A 14,897-nucleotide genomic window follows, 5' to 3' on the forward strand; every position below is an offset into this window, starting at 1 on the left:
GCTTGTGCAGCATTGCGGTGATGATATCAACAACTAGTCAAAGTTTGATGATGTAAAGCAGAAGACTTGTTTTCCTCCTGCTCTTTTGGAAGCTGCAAAACATTTCAAGCTCTCTCTGGTTTCATTGGGGGTTTTCAAAAGTCTGTAAAACCCTCTATCAACTTATTGAAATACCCTGTAACGAACAACTTTATTTCTTGCGAGGTTTTATATGAGGGTGAAGCCGGTTTTCAGTTCAGGTTTTACAGACCACAAAAAGTTGAGTAAAAATTCTTTCCATAAAATTGTGTTGGTTAAACGAGGCATTTTACTGAAATGTGAATGTTTCGTAAGTAGTCAGGTGCTTTGTTGTTGAAAGTTGTTGTATTGTTGTTGTTGTTGTTGTTGTTGTTGAGCATTGTTTACCAGGTGTCTGCTGTGCCAAAACCAAATCTAGCTCATACAGTATTGGCAGAAGTAGGTGAATTAAAAAGTCTGCTTTCTCTTCTGCTGCTGTAGCATAATGATAAAATATTTTTCCTGATTTATAATGGTTGGCATTTTTGTTCTTATTATAGAAAACTTACCGAGGAATAGATTTGGTTGTGAATTACTAACATAAACAACTAGTGTCAGTGTGGATTCACTGAAGTCCTCAGATACAGCGGCAATGAAAAGAATTTACTGAATTTGTCCAGTTGCATCTTTTTTTTGTTTTTATCTTTTGTTTTTTTTTGTCTGTATTTTGTTTTACTTGATGGCAGACCTCCAGTGTCAGGCACATTAATGTCAAATAGAATGCCATAATTGAGATGGCCCATTAACAGTTGAATTCTAGACAGCGTGTAGTTTATTTCTTTGAATTTCCCTCTTTTTTATATCCTGGAGCCTTGGAAAATTCTTTCTACTTTCCTGATGTTTTCTCTGCAGTGCTTAGACATGGACACTAATGGCTTGAATGAGACTCTGCAACAAGAGGAAGTCTCTGATCTGTTCCCAGTTTTGGATTAACACAAAAAGAAGAATTCCTGTCATGCACTGTGTATGCTTATAAGGCAGTAAATGAAACCTGTGGTCAGTTTTTGGCCTGCGTGTTCAGATTCATGTGAAAGCTGTGGAATGCAGCAAGACAGGTGCAGTTTTAGTTTAGCCAAGACTCCCTCTGAGACGTTACCTCAAAACAATCATTCTCCTGTTTTTTTAGAAGCCACGTGTCTGTTTTCCCGCGTTACATAAGGGAGTTGAACCACAGTTCACTGGACCCAGTTTAAACATGGACCATCTGCAAGTCCCCTCCAGGTTTCAGTGTTCACATAAACCTTTTTGTTTTCTTCTGCTTTCTTTCTGAATTGCATCCACAGTAAACTCGCGCCTCCTTTTATTTGTTGCATTTCCAAACAACTCCTCCTGCCTGCTCTTTAGTCTCATCTGCTATTCCCGTTTAACTAGTACTGAGCCAGGCCAGTGCGGCTAATGTGTTTGGCCCTGAGACGGAGGACAAGGAGAGCGAGTGAATGAAAAGCAGCTGGGGGAAAATGTCTCCTTACTAAAACAGAATAAGAAGTAGTAATGCAGGTTAACCAGACCTGATGAACATAGAAAATGACCGAGATTAATATACATGATGGAAGAAGAGAGAGGAGGAAGCTAATGTGAAGTCGGTGAGAAACCATGAAGACAGGTGTGGTGGCTTTGGTGGGTAAAAGCTGGGGAGCTGCATACAGACTGATTGAATGAACAACACAAACAAGACAGAGCGAGACTCAGAATGAGCACTTTGATGATGAATCTTACCAGATGTTACGGCGCCAGCTGTGCTCACGCAGCTAGGCGTCACCAGGGCTTCTGCCTCGCAGGGTGCCTGCCGACCGTCACTAGGCAGCTGTCCCCACGGCTACGCGGGAGCAGGGCCGACAGAGACCGAAACCACACAAGCCCTCCAGAGTGGAACAAACAGGGTTTACGGAACTGCAGAGCAGCCAAGCTCCCATTCCCTGCACCACGTTAGTGGCTCACTCGCTTTCACAGGGTTTGTGGGCCGGAAAATATGGGTTTATGTGTGCACATATAACATTTGGCAGCAGGGAGGCATTCAAATCCAATTACGAAGAATGCTATTTGCATGAGTTACTGTTTTAGCAGTGGATCTCTTCCAGAGACCTTTGTTAGAAAAGGTTTTTTGTTTTTAATATATTTAAAACAAAAACAGACACATTTCCTGGATTTTGATTTTTTTGCCTCTTGGTTAGACTTTTGTCTTGCTGAGTTAAATCGAAGTGTTATAATTAAATGGAACAGTTTGGCTTAGCACCTGTGTAACTTTATATAGTCTTTAGTCAGAAGTCTTAAATGTAAACATGCTGCATGTTGGCGACCTCTGAAACCTTTAAAACTTTAGCTCACCAGTCTGCCATAAGAAAGCAGAGTTTACTGGGTACAGAAAAGTCAACCAGGCACAAGCCAGGGCCAGGACAGTACATGAAGAAATGATGGTTCTGTATAGAAAGGTGGCCCACCTCCAGCTCCACAATCTATAACCTGGCTTCAGCAGTGTAGAGCATCTGGCACGGCCAGGTAAGGCAGAATAGCAGCACTGATTTCTACACACAGGTCAGAGAACAGCCTGGCTACTTTCCACACTGCACTCTTTTTCTCAGCATCCTATTCCCCACCAAGCAGGGGTCAAATATAAGTTCAGGGGGACTGAAAATAATTCCCTTATCCACTCACTTTCAGTATTGCACCCGGTACAGAGCAATCCTGAAGTTTTTTCTCAGCAACAGACTCTACTTACATTGTTGGCACACATCTGAGGAGCAGGATTTAAATACATGAAAAAGAGAGAATATGTTCACTCTCTTAAAATTGACGTAACCACAGTTTGTACAACTTGTATCTTGTTTGCCTTTTAATGACGGCCTGCAAATGACACTAAATGTTTCCAATTTGGATCTTAGTCAAAATGAGCAATGTGTCGATTTCAGTTACTGTGAGTGGCCCAGGTTTGTATAGTCTCTGTTCACACATTGAGTCCTAAACATAATGCATATGACTACCACACTGAAGCAGTTAAATTTTATGATGAAAGGTGAGCTGTTAATCTCTGATTCTATCAGGAAAAGTATTAGATAGCTCATGTATGATAACATGTTAAACGCTAAGCTTTTTTATTTATTTTTTTAAATGAATTGTGACGGTTCTCCAGTTTTAAACAGAGGGAACGTTTTATATTTGATGAAGATGGAATGATATTACTGTATTGCCTCATGGCTTTGAAACAGTGGCGCATGCCTCGCCTTTTCTATTTGTAAGCATTATACACTTTTATGGTGCTGAATTGTTGTCGGGCTGCAATTTTCACAGGACTGTTTCAATTTTACCTCTGCTATCAAGGCAGGTGAATTGCAGGCAGACGGATAGCGAAATAGGGCCACTCCGAAAAGAACATTGGCTGTTTTAAAGGGCTTATTTAAAGTATTAGGAGGTCTCACTCTGGGAGAGATTGAACGGGTTTGAAATGGCAAGGCCTTGCAGTTTCATGGATTCATTATAACAGGCGGCACAACAGGGTGTACTGAAATAGGAGAGGTAGTCGAGTGCACATCTGTGTGTGTGTGTGTGTGTGTGTGTGTGTGTGTGTGTGTGTGTGTGTGTGTGTGTGTGTGTGTTCGTGTTTCAGAATTGTCCTAGGGGCTTTACTCTAAAATGGAAAACCTGCTTGGCTCACTTCCCCTCCTTCCGTTGTTATTGCTGCAGCTCATCTCAATATGTTATGTGGAATATGAGTTGTGACTTGAAACAGGAATTTAATACTTTAAGACTCTCATTTTTATAGCACTAATTTAATCAGCTCCTGGCCTCCGACAGGGAGTTTTAAGTCAATAGAGCAAACAGTTCTCCTTGTGCTGCCTTGAATAACTTATCTGTGACGTTCCCTTAAGCAAGGCACTGCTGGAGTGGAGTGGGCAACAGTGCAACATAATATTTAAAAAGGCCGTTTCCCAGATGTAAATTTGTGTTACCGCTGCCATGCCGTAGGCCATAAGAGTAAAAACAAGGTGTTTTTAGTTACTGGATTAGAACAACACCCAGATCTTACTGCAATTAATCTTAATATGTGGTTTCAAAGAGACTTTGCAAACTTCACACTGAAATGTCATTTGATCTATAAGCTTTGAAATATATTTTCCTTTTTTATTCTTCGTTATGTTTTACTTTGCTTTGAGTAGGAATGTCCTCCGATTGCAGATTGGTCTCTAGGTTTCAAGCTTTAGCGAAGTTAGTTTTAAAAATGATTTTAAATTTTGTGTATATAGCTTGGTGGTTAAAGGTCACACACACGGAAACTGTTCAGTTTTACAGTCTTGTCCTGCTGGTGATGTAAAGCAGGTCCACTGGAACACTTAGGGGATTAATGTCTTGCCGAAGGGCAATTTGAGGGTAGTTCATTTAGGAGGGACAACTATAACATACTCCTTTTTCCCCATGCACACATGCAGATTATATCTGACAACTTTCAAAGGTTGCATCTGGTTTTATACAGTTATCTTCACATCAAACTGTCAAAGGACCTGTTGTTTAAAAGCTGCTTTCACTACAAGTCAAGTTTTTTTCTGTTTTTTTGTTTGTTTTTGTTTTTTATGAATGGGTAAAGGAAATAACTATTCTCCATCCTTACAGACTTCGACTTCAGTGTGCCAGGCTCCATGAAGCTTCACAATCTCATCTCCAAGCTAAAGAAGTGGATCAAGATTTTGGAGGCGAAAACCAAACAGCTGCCCAAGTTCTTCCTCATTGAGGAGAAGTGTCGCTTCCTCAGCAATTTCTCTGCACAGACAGCTGAAGTTGAGATTCCGGGCGAATTCCTAATGCCCAAACCCACACACTACTACATCAAGATTGCAAGGTACATCATTATTCTACACGAGTGCAGCCGGGCTAATAAGCACATGTGGAATTTGCTGTAGTCATGGTTAGTACTTAGTAAATTATTTAAGTGGCTAACGATTGTCAGATTGACCTGCTTTTACTGGAGCTTCCCCCCCGGGGATTTTATCCTGATCTTAAAGCCTTTCATTTTAAATTCTGGCTTCCACATGTACTCCAGTGCCATTCTTGTATCACAGTTGTCCTACCCTTCCTCTCTCCCACACTGTAACACTCTAATGCTCTGATTCTGTTCCTCTGAAACGCTCTACAGATTCATGCCCAGAGTGGAAATTGTTCAGAAACACAATACCGCGGCACGCCGTCTCTACATCCGCGGCCACAATGGAAAGATCTACCCCTACCTGGTGATGAATGATGCCTGCTTGACTGAGTCACGTCGAGAGGAAAGAGTCTTGCAGCTTCTCCGGCTCCTAAACCCTTGTCTTGAGAAGAGAAAGGAGACCACCAAGAGGCACCTCTTCTTTACTGGTATGACTAAAATGAGGCATGGGCGCATTTTAGGAATAGAAAGGGAATCGGGATGATTTTCTTTAGAGATTTCCTGATTGTGAAATTGTGGCTTGATACTGATGTTTAAAATAATATTTTGGCTGGTAACTAATCCCAGTAATTTTTCCTGTTAGTTGTTTTTTTCCTCCTTAATGCCAGGAAAACAAAGACATCTTCAATCTTAAAATAAATGACCTTCATATAAATACTTTTGAACACTGAGCCATAAAAACATGTAATCTTATGTCTTGTCGGTATATCATTATCAGTCAACATGGCCAATATTGGAAAATACTGCTTTTTAACCAATTTCTTAGTGTATCTTTATGTGAGGAGATTACATAAGAGGTTTGCCTCTCTGCAGATGTTTGTTTTATACATTTATATGCTCGCTGGTTTCTTTAAGGGGAAATCTGCACACAACATTAAACAGCCCATACCAACCCAGTTCCTTCCAACATGAATGGCTGGTATTGATTTGATTTGAGGTGTCACTGTATGTAAGTGTTTGGACTGCTTCTACTGTGCCCTGTGCACAGCCTTTTAGCTTCTTTGACCCTGCTTGGTGTTGACTGAAGGCACACATTCAGTGTTGTTTTTCCCAAACTCCAGAGTATTTTAGTTGCAGGTTTAAGGTAGTGGTTTCCAATGGTAAATCAGAGTTTATCTAGCAAGCGGAGACAAATATTTACAGTTTCTGTGTCACTCATGTGGCTGTGTTCCCTACTTATTTTTCTCTCTTGTGCTTCCTTCTGTTTTACTTCCTTCCTCTGCTCTCCTTTGCCTGTTTTCCACCTTTTTTCCTTCTCCCTTCTTCCATCTCTTCAGTGCCCCGAGTGGTGGCAGTGTCGCCTCAGATGCGGCTGGTTGAGGACAATCCTTCATCTCTGTCACTGGTAGAAATCTACAAGCAGCGCTGTGCCAAGAAGGGCATCGAACATGACAACCCTATCTCCCGGTACTACGATCGCCTGGCCACTGTGCAGGCTAGAGGCACACAAGCTAGCCACCAGGTAACTGCTTTGTGGTACTGTTCTGCATTAACATGCATCCAGAGTGTCTGATTTGAAATTTCACATCACACTTGAGCTAAACTTAACTTTTAATCATCTAAGGGGAAAATTGTTTTCAGCTCTGTGGGTATTTTTAAATAATTGATATTAAATGATTAATGTAGCATAACAAATGCACTAATTTCTCAGCCTGAAAAGAAACCCTCAAACCCCAAGTTAATTTGAAAATCTGCAATTGTGGAGATTTCAGTTTTCCCTGGATGGGGAGGATTTTCTCTAAAAAGTGATGAAATAAAGTGAAAAGAACAAATTGATTTTGCAAGCTGTTATGTCATCTAATTGCAAAAATATTAGATTGTTAGCTCTTGGTTCACTTCACTCTCTCCTACACCTGCTGAGCTTAATGCACTTTTATCTGCCACCTTTTGCCGGCAGATAAAAGGCAGGCAGATCTATAGGGGAGCACGCCTATAACGTTGAAGATAAAGGTGGGGTTAGGCTGCATGCTGACCCTTGTGTTATCTAGGGAGAACTGAATTCATGTCTGATGCACTGAGAGAGCATGGATCCCCCCAACACGCTTAGCTGAGGCTAAAGTAATCAATAGGACTGTCTTCAAGGAAAGCATTTTTAATCAACCTGTTATAGGGGTTCAAATGGGGAACTGAAGAGGGCAGCTAATACTATGGGAAGGTCTCACAATGGAGCCAGTTGTTTCTGTGAGTAATTTAAGGCATGCAGCATTCTTGAAATGCCATATCACATAATGCTAGCCTATGGTCTTCCCCTCAAAACCACTGTAACTTTATGAAATAGCTGCCAAATACACCTTGAGTTTTAAGCCAGGACCTGAAGAAATGATAAAGTAATCGCCATAGACCCACTGCAACAGTATGGTTTGTGATCCTGATTGAGCTGTGCACAAGTTGAACCACTCACTGGCCATTCCCTCTCAGCTAAGGGGGGAAATGATGACAGGTTAGCCGGGCAAGCTAGCCTGCGTTTGGGTTGTTAGCTGCAGCCGAATTAGCAAAGTGTTGCTGCTTCACTTTGGGAAATCTTTTGCTCTTCAGGATGCAAGCATTGCCACTTAACACTAGCACTAGCAGTATTACTAGCACTAACAGTAACAGTACTGTGAGCTAGTGTAGAACTGAAATGTTGGAAACAAAGCACTAGTGTCCTAGTGTTGGGCTCAAAACCTTGAGTTTAGTGCCCAGTTGCCAACAGAGTTCTTGAGATTTAAGAAGTGGTTTTCGAATGACATCCCACACTATGTCACTCTGTTATATGGGGGAGGGGGGTTCCTAACATGGGTATCACTGAGGTTCCTGATGGGATCACACAGGAGATGTTCCTATAGTCAGATAACGCTGTTGAAGAGAACCCACCAAAACCTCTGGTGCAATTCATAATGATGGCAAAAGACAATTGATGTGTCAAATACAGAAGAACCTGCCCACCTAACCTCCAATCCCTGTTCATGGTATACTTCCAGGTCCTGAGGGACATTCTCAAAGAGGTGCAGGGCAACATGGTTCCCCGCAGCATGCTGAAGGAGTGGGCTCTCCACACGTTCCCCAACGCCACTGATTACTGGACGTTCCGAAAGATGTTCACCATCCAGCTGGCCCTCATTGGTCTGGCAGAGTTCATGCTCCACCTCAACAGACTCAACCCTGAGATGCTGCAGATAGCACAGGTGGGAAATGCATACAAACACACACAAACAGCCATGTGTTGGACTTCCTGTGAAGGAGAAAGTGGAATCAGTTTGACAGGGGCAAATTCAATAGATATACAGACTCTTAGATGCATTAATAGATCTCTATTACCCTCTCCATATCAGGCTGTATGAATTACCATTGTCCCCCATGACATTCACGCTAGGCCTATCAGTCAGCCAGCCGCTGTCAATGCAAAGGATGTTTTGACAGAGCGTTATATTCAGTCCCACTGCTCAGCTATCAAAGACGTTTCAATTTGAAGAGGCCATGTTTGTGTGCGCTTCCACACATCTGTCTGCTGCTCAGGGTCTGCAGGCGGCTTTCTCAAAGTCATTATTAAAGATGATTGTGTCAGTCGGCCACCCCTCCCCTCTGATCCTAATCGGCCTTTGCTGACAGGCGTTCCTCCGGGCAGCTAAGCACTAGTATTAAGCCCCCTTTCTGCCTGTTCCACTCCACAGATCCCATTAGACACAGGAGGATTTTGGTGCGAAGAGTGTATGCACATACAAACACACACACAAACTGAGAGTGTGTGTGCAAGGACGGGACATCACAACCCGCGGCAGTGCCTCATCTTGACTAAATAGAGACCGTATTTTACTTAAGGTTGACTCATATAGAGCTCAATTAGGAATCAGCACCAAGCATACTGCTACACAATGTTTATAGGTCCTTAATTCATTTATAAGCCCAAGTTTAACTACACATCAACAACAAGTACAAAGACCACAGGCAGTGTGGCATCTTCACTGACACTGAATATAAATTGGAGGGCGTGGTGCTTAATAAATTTGCTATTTGTCAGTCAGATCACTTGTATCATCACCCTGGAACAGCTCCACCAGTCACAATGACACATGACATCAACAGCTCAATAAATGAACAGGAGCTCCTCAAGGAAATTATATTATTTTCTGGATGGTGCAGAGCAGCACAGTGGGCGTGTGCCATTATTGAGCTCATACAGTGACGATAGAAATGGACGTCAGTGGCAGCGTTTTTATCCAACATCTTCATTTAATCGGCAGAACACCGAACAATGGGCCAGTCTTAATGACATTTGAGGCATTATTTCATCATTATAGTTTGCAGGCAAATGTTGTATCAAAATATCAACAATAACCCTCCTCCTTTTCTTAACATTCATCTTCATTTTGCAACACAAATCATCCAGTATGATACTTTACATTTATTCTTACACCACTGTGAAAAAACGGCTCAGTAAAAGCATCCCAGCATGTCTTGAGAATTAGTTGAATTTCCTTACATTGTTAAGTGTCTTCACTCTTTGGCATTTGTTGTGGAATTTGTCCACTATCTGAGATTTCTCACCGTCAAGCCCGCAGCCCGGAGTCACTTCACGTGGCACACTAATGTTGCATCATTCCTTTCACACTGGCCTCTAAATGAAGCCATCGCTGACCACTAGTCTGGTGCTTTAGCATTCTGAGCGCTGCCTTCACAGCCAACAGTCTGCAGGCTTATCTGTGCCTTCTGGGAGTTGCTGGTGTCTCAGCCCACTGCCTCTAGGCCCTCTGCTGGGGCTTGGAGGAGCAAATGAAATGTAGGTGAGAGAGGGGGAGACAGAGGAGGAGGAGAGCGAGCACGAGCTAGAATGAAATGCTCTGCTATAAAGCTGTCAGAGCTACTCACTTTTTCATATAAGGCAGCTTATCTTTCCTGGAATGGCCGCTTGTGTAGCGGCCTTCTCGCACATAAATGCAGGCTTAAAAGATGAAACTCGGCCGTATATATTTAAGTCAGCAGAGAGCAAAGGAGGAGGGGGACGGGGCAGGGGAGGTGAGTTAAGGATTATAGATGCTGTGCTGCGGATAGTTTGACATGTTACTGTTTCCGGGACATGAAGATCAATAATGGCAGCCATTTTGTTGGCATGAGCTTGTTTTGTAGCTCTCCCAGCTTTACTGAAGACGAGGAGTTGTTTTCTTGGTGCTAATGTGGTTAAAGGAATGTGGAGTAAACTGCAGAACATGATGTTTCCTGATTACTTTTTGTTTTTTGCCATTGTATAAAAGTTGTTTATTTCCTCCTCTGATTTCAGGACACAGGAAAGCTCAACGTTTCTTACTTCCGCTTCGACATCAATGACGCCACGGGTGACCTGGATGCTAATCGCCCCGTTCCATTCCGCTTGACGCCAAACATCTCCGAGTTCCTGACCACCATCGGCGTCTCTGGCCCACTCACCGCCTCGATGATTGCTGTGGCTCGGTGCTTTGCACAGCCAAACTTTAAGGTACCACGTCTGCTTCCTTTTTTTAAATTTCTTTTTGTAAATACACTACATAGTGTATCGGAAAGGCTTCTTAAAGTAATGGGTAATAGACATAGAAGCTTGCAGTAAATTTGAAAACAAAAACTTTAGTGCTCATTGTGTCCCCCTCCAGGCGCACGGCATGCATCCATACGATAATCATACTTTTGCAAGCATGTCTGGAGTCACTGCAGCCGCTGCTGCTGTTACACTGCCTGCCAACGACATGAAACTCATGAATCTGCTCTTTCTAACAGTCTGTGTGTTTTGATTGGCCATGGAGTTACAGCATTTTGAAATCCTGTACTTTAACAAGTAATAAATGGATTGATTACAGCCTATGATTGGAGGTTTAACTTTAGTGGATGGGTGGGAGGGACACTTTTGAATCACTTTCACTTTTTATGATGGATATCCAAACCAGGTTGACTGGATGACCGTACTTGGACAAACTAATAAAATGCTAAATTATGAGCTGAAAACGGTACAGTACGCATAATCACTACGGGTTCAGTACAAGGACACACTTACTAAAAGACTACTTGCTTTTTGGATGGTCTGTACCTCAGAGCTTGGAATAATATTTGTGAGATCCAGTTCAGTGATTCAGCACAGGTGAGGTCTATCACATTGCTTCTGGCTACAACCTCGGCCTGTTTATTAGTGCCGCCATGCCCCTAATTTTATGCCTTAATCAGTTCTTATGAGGGGAAAAATGACCTCCAGAGGCTAACATGTTAACTTCATCCCTGAAGGTAGTTGTTTTAAAATGCAAGCCTGAGGAGATTTACTCACTTCTGCAGCAAACCTCAAGTGGTCGTTTGAGGAACTACACTTTTTGTCGCTTCAATGTTGGCCTCATTTTTCAGCCTTAGAAGTTGCAGTTTGTTAATGAGATAACACAGAAGACGACACAGATGATTGGCTTCTACATACCATCGCACAAAAGACTTAACTGTAAACCTCTCTCATTGTGTTAGTTTTAGGCTAGTTTAGATTAAGGAGCACATCACTGTTAAAACATTCAGTAACACGAGCTTGTCAAAAATGTTGAGTTTACGTTTAAATCTCAGATATATTTGAAAAATTACATTTGTTTAATTTATGTAACTTATTCACATGAGTCTTGGAAGCTTTTAGAAGAAGCGGGGTCAGTCGACTGCCATTGCTGTTGGTTGCGGTGACTCGAGCGTTGCGGTTTGTTGTCAAATTTAAGCTCCTGCAGCGCTCTCCGGATATTGCCTGGCACTTAAACTGGGTGAACTTCCTCTGGGTTTAGGTCTGAGGCTTAACTAAAAACAAAGCAGTGAAAAACAGTAGCAGTCATTGGGTTGTGTAATATATGTAAAGCAGGGCAGTAATGACAGGCCTGCAGTGTCTGTGTATGGGTCAAGCTCATACTTAAAGTCTGACTGATGTTCCAGACACAGAAGCGCTTAAGATGCAAATAAACAGAACACTTGACAATGTGAACTAGTTAAGACCAAATGCCAGAAACCAGTGCTGCTTGTGGCCAGAGCAGAGAGGCATTACCACAGAGCACAGGAAAACACAAACACTTAACAATCATCCACTCAAATATAGTGAAGCCTTAAACTATTTAAACAGTCTAGTGCCGTCTGAAACCGAATAAACACTTTAGGTGAGGGTAGGGAACGGCATGTACATAGTCAGCCGATGATTGCCAGGTCTTGGTTTTGATGGTTATGCGTTTCAGATCTGTGTCACCGTAATGAGCTGTTAACATCTCAGAGATTTCCCTGCAGATGACTGGCATGCCCTAAATTGGAGTTAACAGCTTTGTTTTATATGTATGTTTGAAATTAGCAGGGACTTTAAATAAACTGAGGTTTTTGTCACGTTTCACTGCTCTCATTTCCACGGCAGACTGTTTGAACACACTGCCCAGGAGACTGGCATATAATCATATATTTGAGAGCTTCATATAAACTCTATGACTGTAGTTTGCAGTATAAAAACTTCAGTTTTACATAATTTGTTGCATTGCAATATATAAAGAGAAAGTCTGTTTGCATCCTGATGTGGTCAATCCTTAGTAATCGAATGTTTTATCATCAGGATGTTGATGTTTTAAATTCTAGGCCTCATATATTTCTTAAAAAATGAATCGGTTTCCTGAAAGTGACCTCCTGATTTCCTTTCTCTCATAGGTGGACGGAATCTTGAAGGCCGTCCTTCGTGATGAGATCATCGCGTGGCACAAAAAGACCCAGGAGGACACGTCCATTCCCCTGTCCCCAGCCGGGCAGCCAGAGAACATGGACTCCCAGCAGTTGGTCTCGCTGGTCCAGAAGGCCGTCACGGCCATCATGACTCGCCTCCATAACCTGGCTCAGTTCGAGGGAGGCGAGAGTAAGGTCAACACTCTGGTGGCTGCAGCAAACAGCCTCGACAATCTGTGTCGCATGGATCCAGCCTGGCACCCCTGGCTCTAAAAAATCGGAGGCGAGAGAGGAGAAAAGGCACAGTGGAGTTCACGGGATGAAGGGGAAACACTTTTTTTTAGTTTGATTAAAACAGACAAGGGTCGTTACATCTATGTTGCTCTTTGGAAAGTGAATTCACGTTGAGACAAAAGCCCTGGTTGTCAGAGCTTGCCTGTGTTCTCAACAGTTACGTTTTTATTTTTATTTTAAAAGAATAAAAAACACACAAGCCTCCTTCATTGTATATTTATTTTTGTATCAGAATGACAGGGATCCTGCATAATGTCAGTGGCCCTTTTCTTTACTGTGACAAAGTGGTATTACAGGGATTTGTTTAGGTACCCACTCATTTACACTTGTGGAAGTTTCTAATTAAAACACTTTATTTGTTGTTTGCAATGTGTTTTACACACATCAAGATCTTGCAACGTTTCCACTGATTTATTTTCTTCTCAGATGGTCATGTGTCCTCCCAAACCTTTAGCTTCTTTGCTATACCTTCTAAATGAGGAGTATTGTTGTCCTGTGAATAACAGATGTTGCTCTTTGATTTTTATTTCATCCACTGCTTGAACTGTTTTAAGATGTCAGAGGATTCCTGTCTAAAAAGCTTCTGTTCTCCACATTTTTTTGGATTCAGCTGGCGCTGTAATAAGCTATATGACCACTGTAATGCAAATATGTCATTCCCAAGCTGCCTGTGTATGCTATTCGCACCCCCCACCCCTTTATTTTTATTTTTATTTTTTTAGAGGTACTGTACCGTTTCCAACAGAAGAATTCTCTCTGCCTTGTAAATAAGCATTTTATTGTAATAAAATGCTCTTTTTTTAATAGAGAAGCTGTGTTTGCTCCTTTTGCCTGTAATCTCCTGCAGTTTTCTTTACACTGTAAAGAAACCAATGAATCTCAAAAATGAGTTTTAACTGTGTTCACAATTACCATAAAGCAGAACTAACAATTAGTCTTCTCCCCATTTTTTTAAACGAGTTGTAAAACAGCAATAAGAGCCAGTAATGTGCCTCTGTGCCTCACATCTATTGCATCACTGTCACAGCCATAATCACCCTGAAGGACGCACTCTTGGATATTATTGCTGTAATAACTCTTGCTGTGAAATGACTCCAGACGAACCGTTCTCCGATGTTTAAAAAGTCTATTGCCGTCATCCTCGCCGTTCACAGTTAGCAGACGTTTATGGGGAGGCAGTTCTTCCCAGCAGTGTTGAATCAGAGCGTGCCTTCTGTCTCGTGGAGGTACAATAACCTTGTGGTCGCTTTGGTTAGAAAGTCCTGCAGAGGTGTGGCGAGGCGTCCCACCGCCGGTGCTTGATTAATGCGTGCCAGCAGATCTCCGAGTGGGCTGGCCTCGCTTGACTTATACACACTGTCAGCCGGCCCGCCTGCACTCATAAACAAAGGTTATATCTCTGTTTGCCTCTATAGAAACACAGTCTCTGCCTCGCAACGTGTTTACACACTTCCTCCAAAGGTTTCTGATCCACACAAGAAAAAGAAAAGAGCGTTTGGTGTGCAAGTCGCAGCAGCTGCTAGTTTCCAACATTCACCGTGAACATCCTTCTTTGTACCTGTCATTTCAGTAAGCGTCTTTACCGGTGGATAAGAGGCTGTAGTGTTTTGTGAGGTGCTTGCTTTTGTACATACAGAAAGCATCTGTGATCGTTTATACAAATGTTGGATTTTTTGTCCTCCCCCTCTTGGATTTCCCTTGGCTTTAGCACATTCTTGGAAATGTTTTCAAATTTGAAGAAGCTTCATTTCAGATTGTCTTGTTTCCTCGCATTGTGAGTCAGATGTTTGGAGTCATCTAGCTCTGCAACTACCCTAATCCTAACCATGCTTCAACCCCCAAACCCTCAAATATGGCTAAGTTTTTGTCAAGCTAACAACATGATAAAGGACGTGTTTAAGGAAAAATTCATTTCTCCTTTTCAAACAATAACTGTAACATGTTTGATGCTCCTGATGCAGCAGCACAAATTCCCAGACATTAC

At 42.2% G+C, this 14,897-nt stretch overlaps 1 protein-coding gene across 1 annotated transcript in view; it reads left to right on the forward strand.

Moving 5' to 3' along the window:
- The window catches only part of LOC116320112 (transformation/transcription domain-associated protein), a 79,512-nt gene extending 65,788 nt beyond the window's left edge, over positions 1 to 13,724 (forward strand). Inside the window, exons 67-72 of the mRNA XM_031739628.2 lie at positions 4,660 to 4,885; positions 5,180 to 5,397; positions 6,247 to 6,431; positions 7,930 to 8,133; positions 10,224 to 10,418; positions 12,608 to 13,724. Of these exons, the coding sequence (XP_031595488.1) occupies positions 4,660 to 4,885; positions 5,180 to 5,397; positions 6,247 to 6,431; positions 7,930 to 8,133; positions 10,224 to 10,418; positions 12,608 to 12,892 (1,313 nt within the window). The 3' untranslated portion in view covers positions 12,893 to 13,724. The remainder of the gene's footprint in view (positions 1 to 4,659; positions 4,886 to 5,179; positions 5,398 to 6,246; positions 6,432 to 7,929; positions 8,134 to 10,223; positions 10,419 to 12,607) is intronic.
- Positions 13,725 to 14,897: the final 1,173 nt, after the last annotated feature.

This window comes from Oreochromis aureus, linkage group 8 (assembly GCF_013358895.1).
Source record: "Oreochromis aureus strain Israel breed Guangdong linkage group 8, ZZ_aureus, whole genome shotgun sequence".
Classification (NCBI taxonomy): Eukaryota; Metazoa; Chordata; class Actinopteri; order Cichliformes; family Cichlidae; genus Oreochromis; species Oreochromis aureus.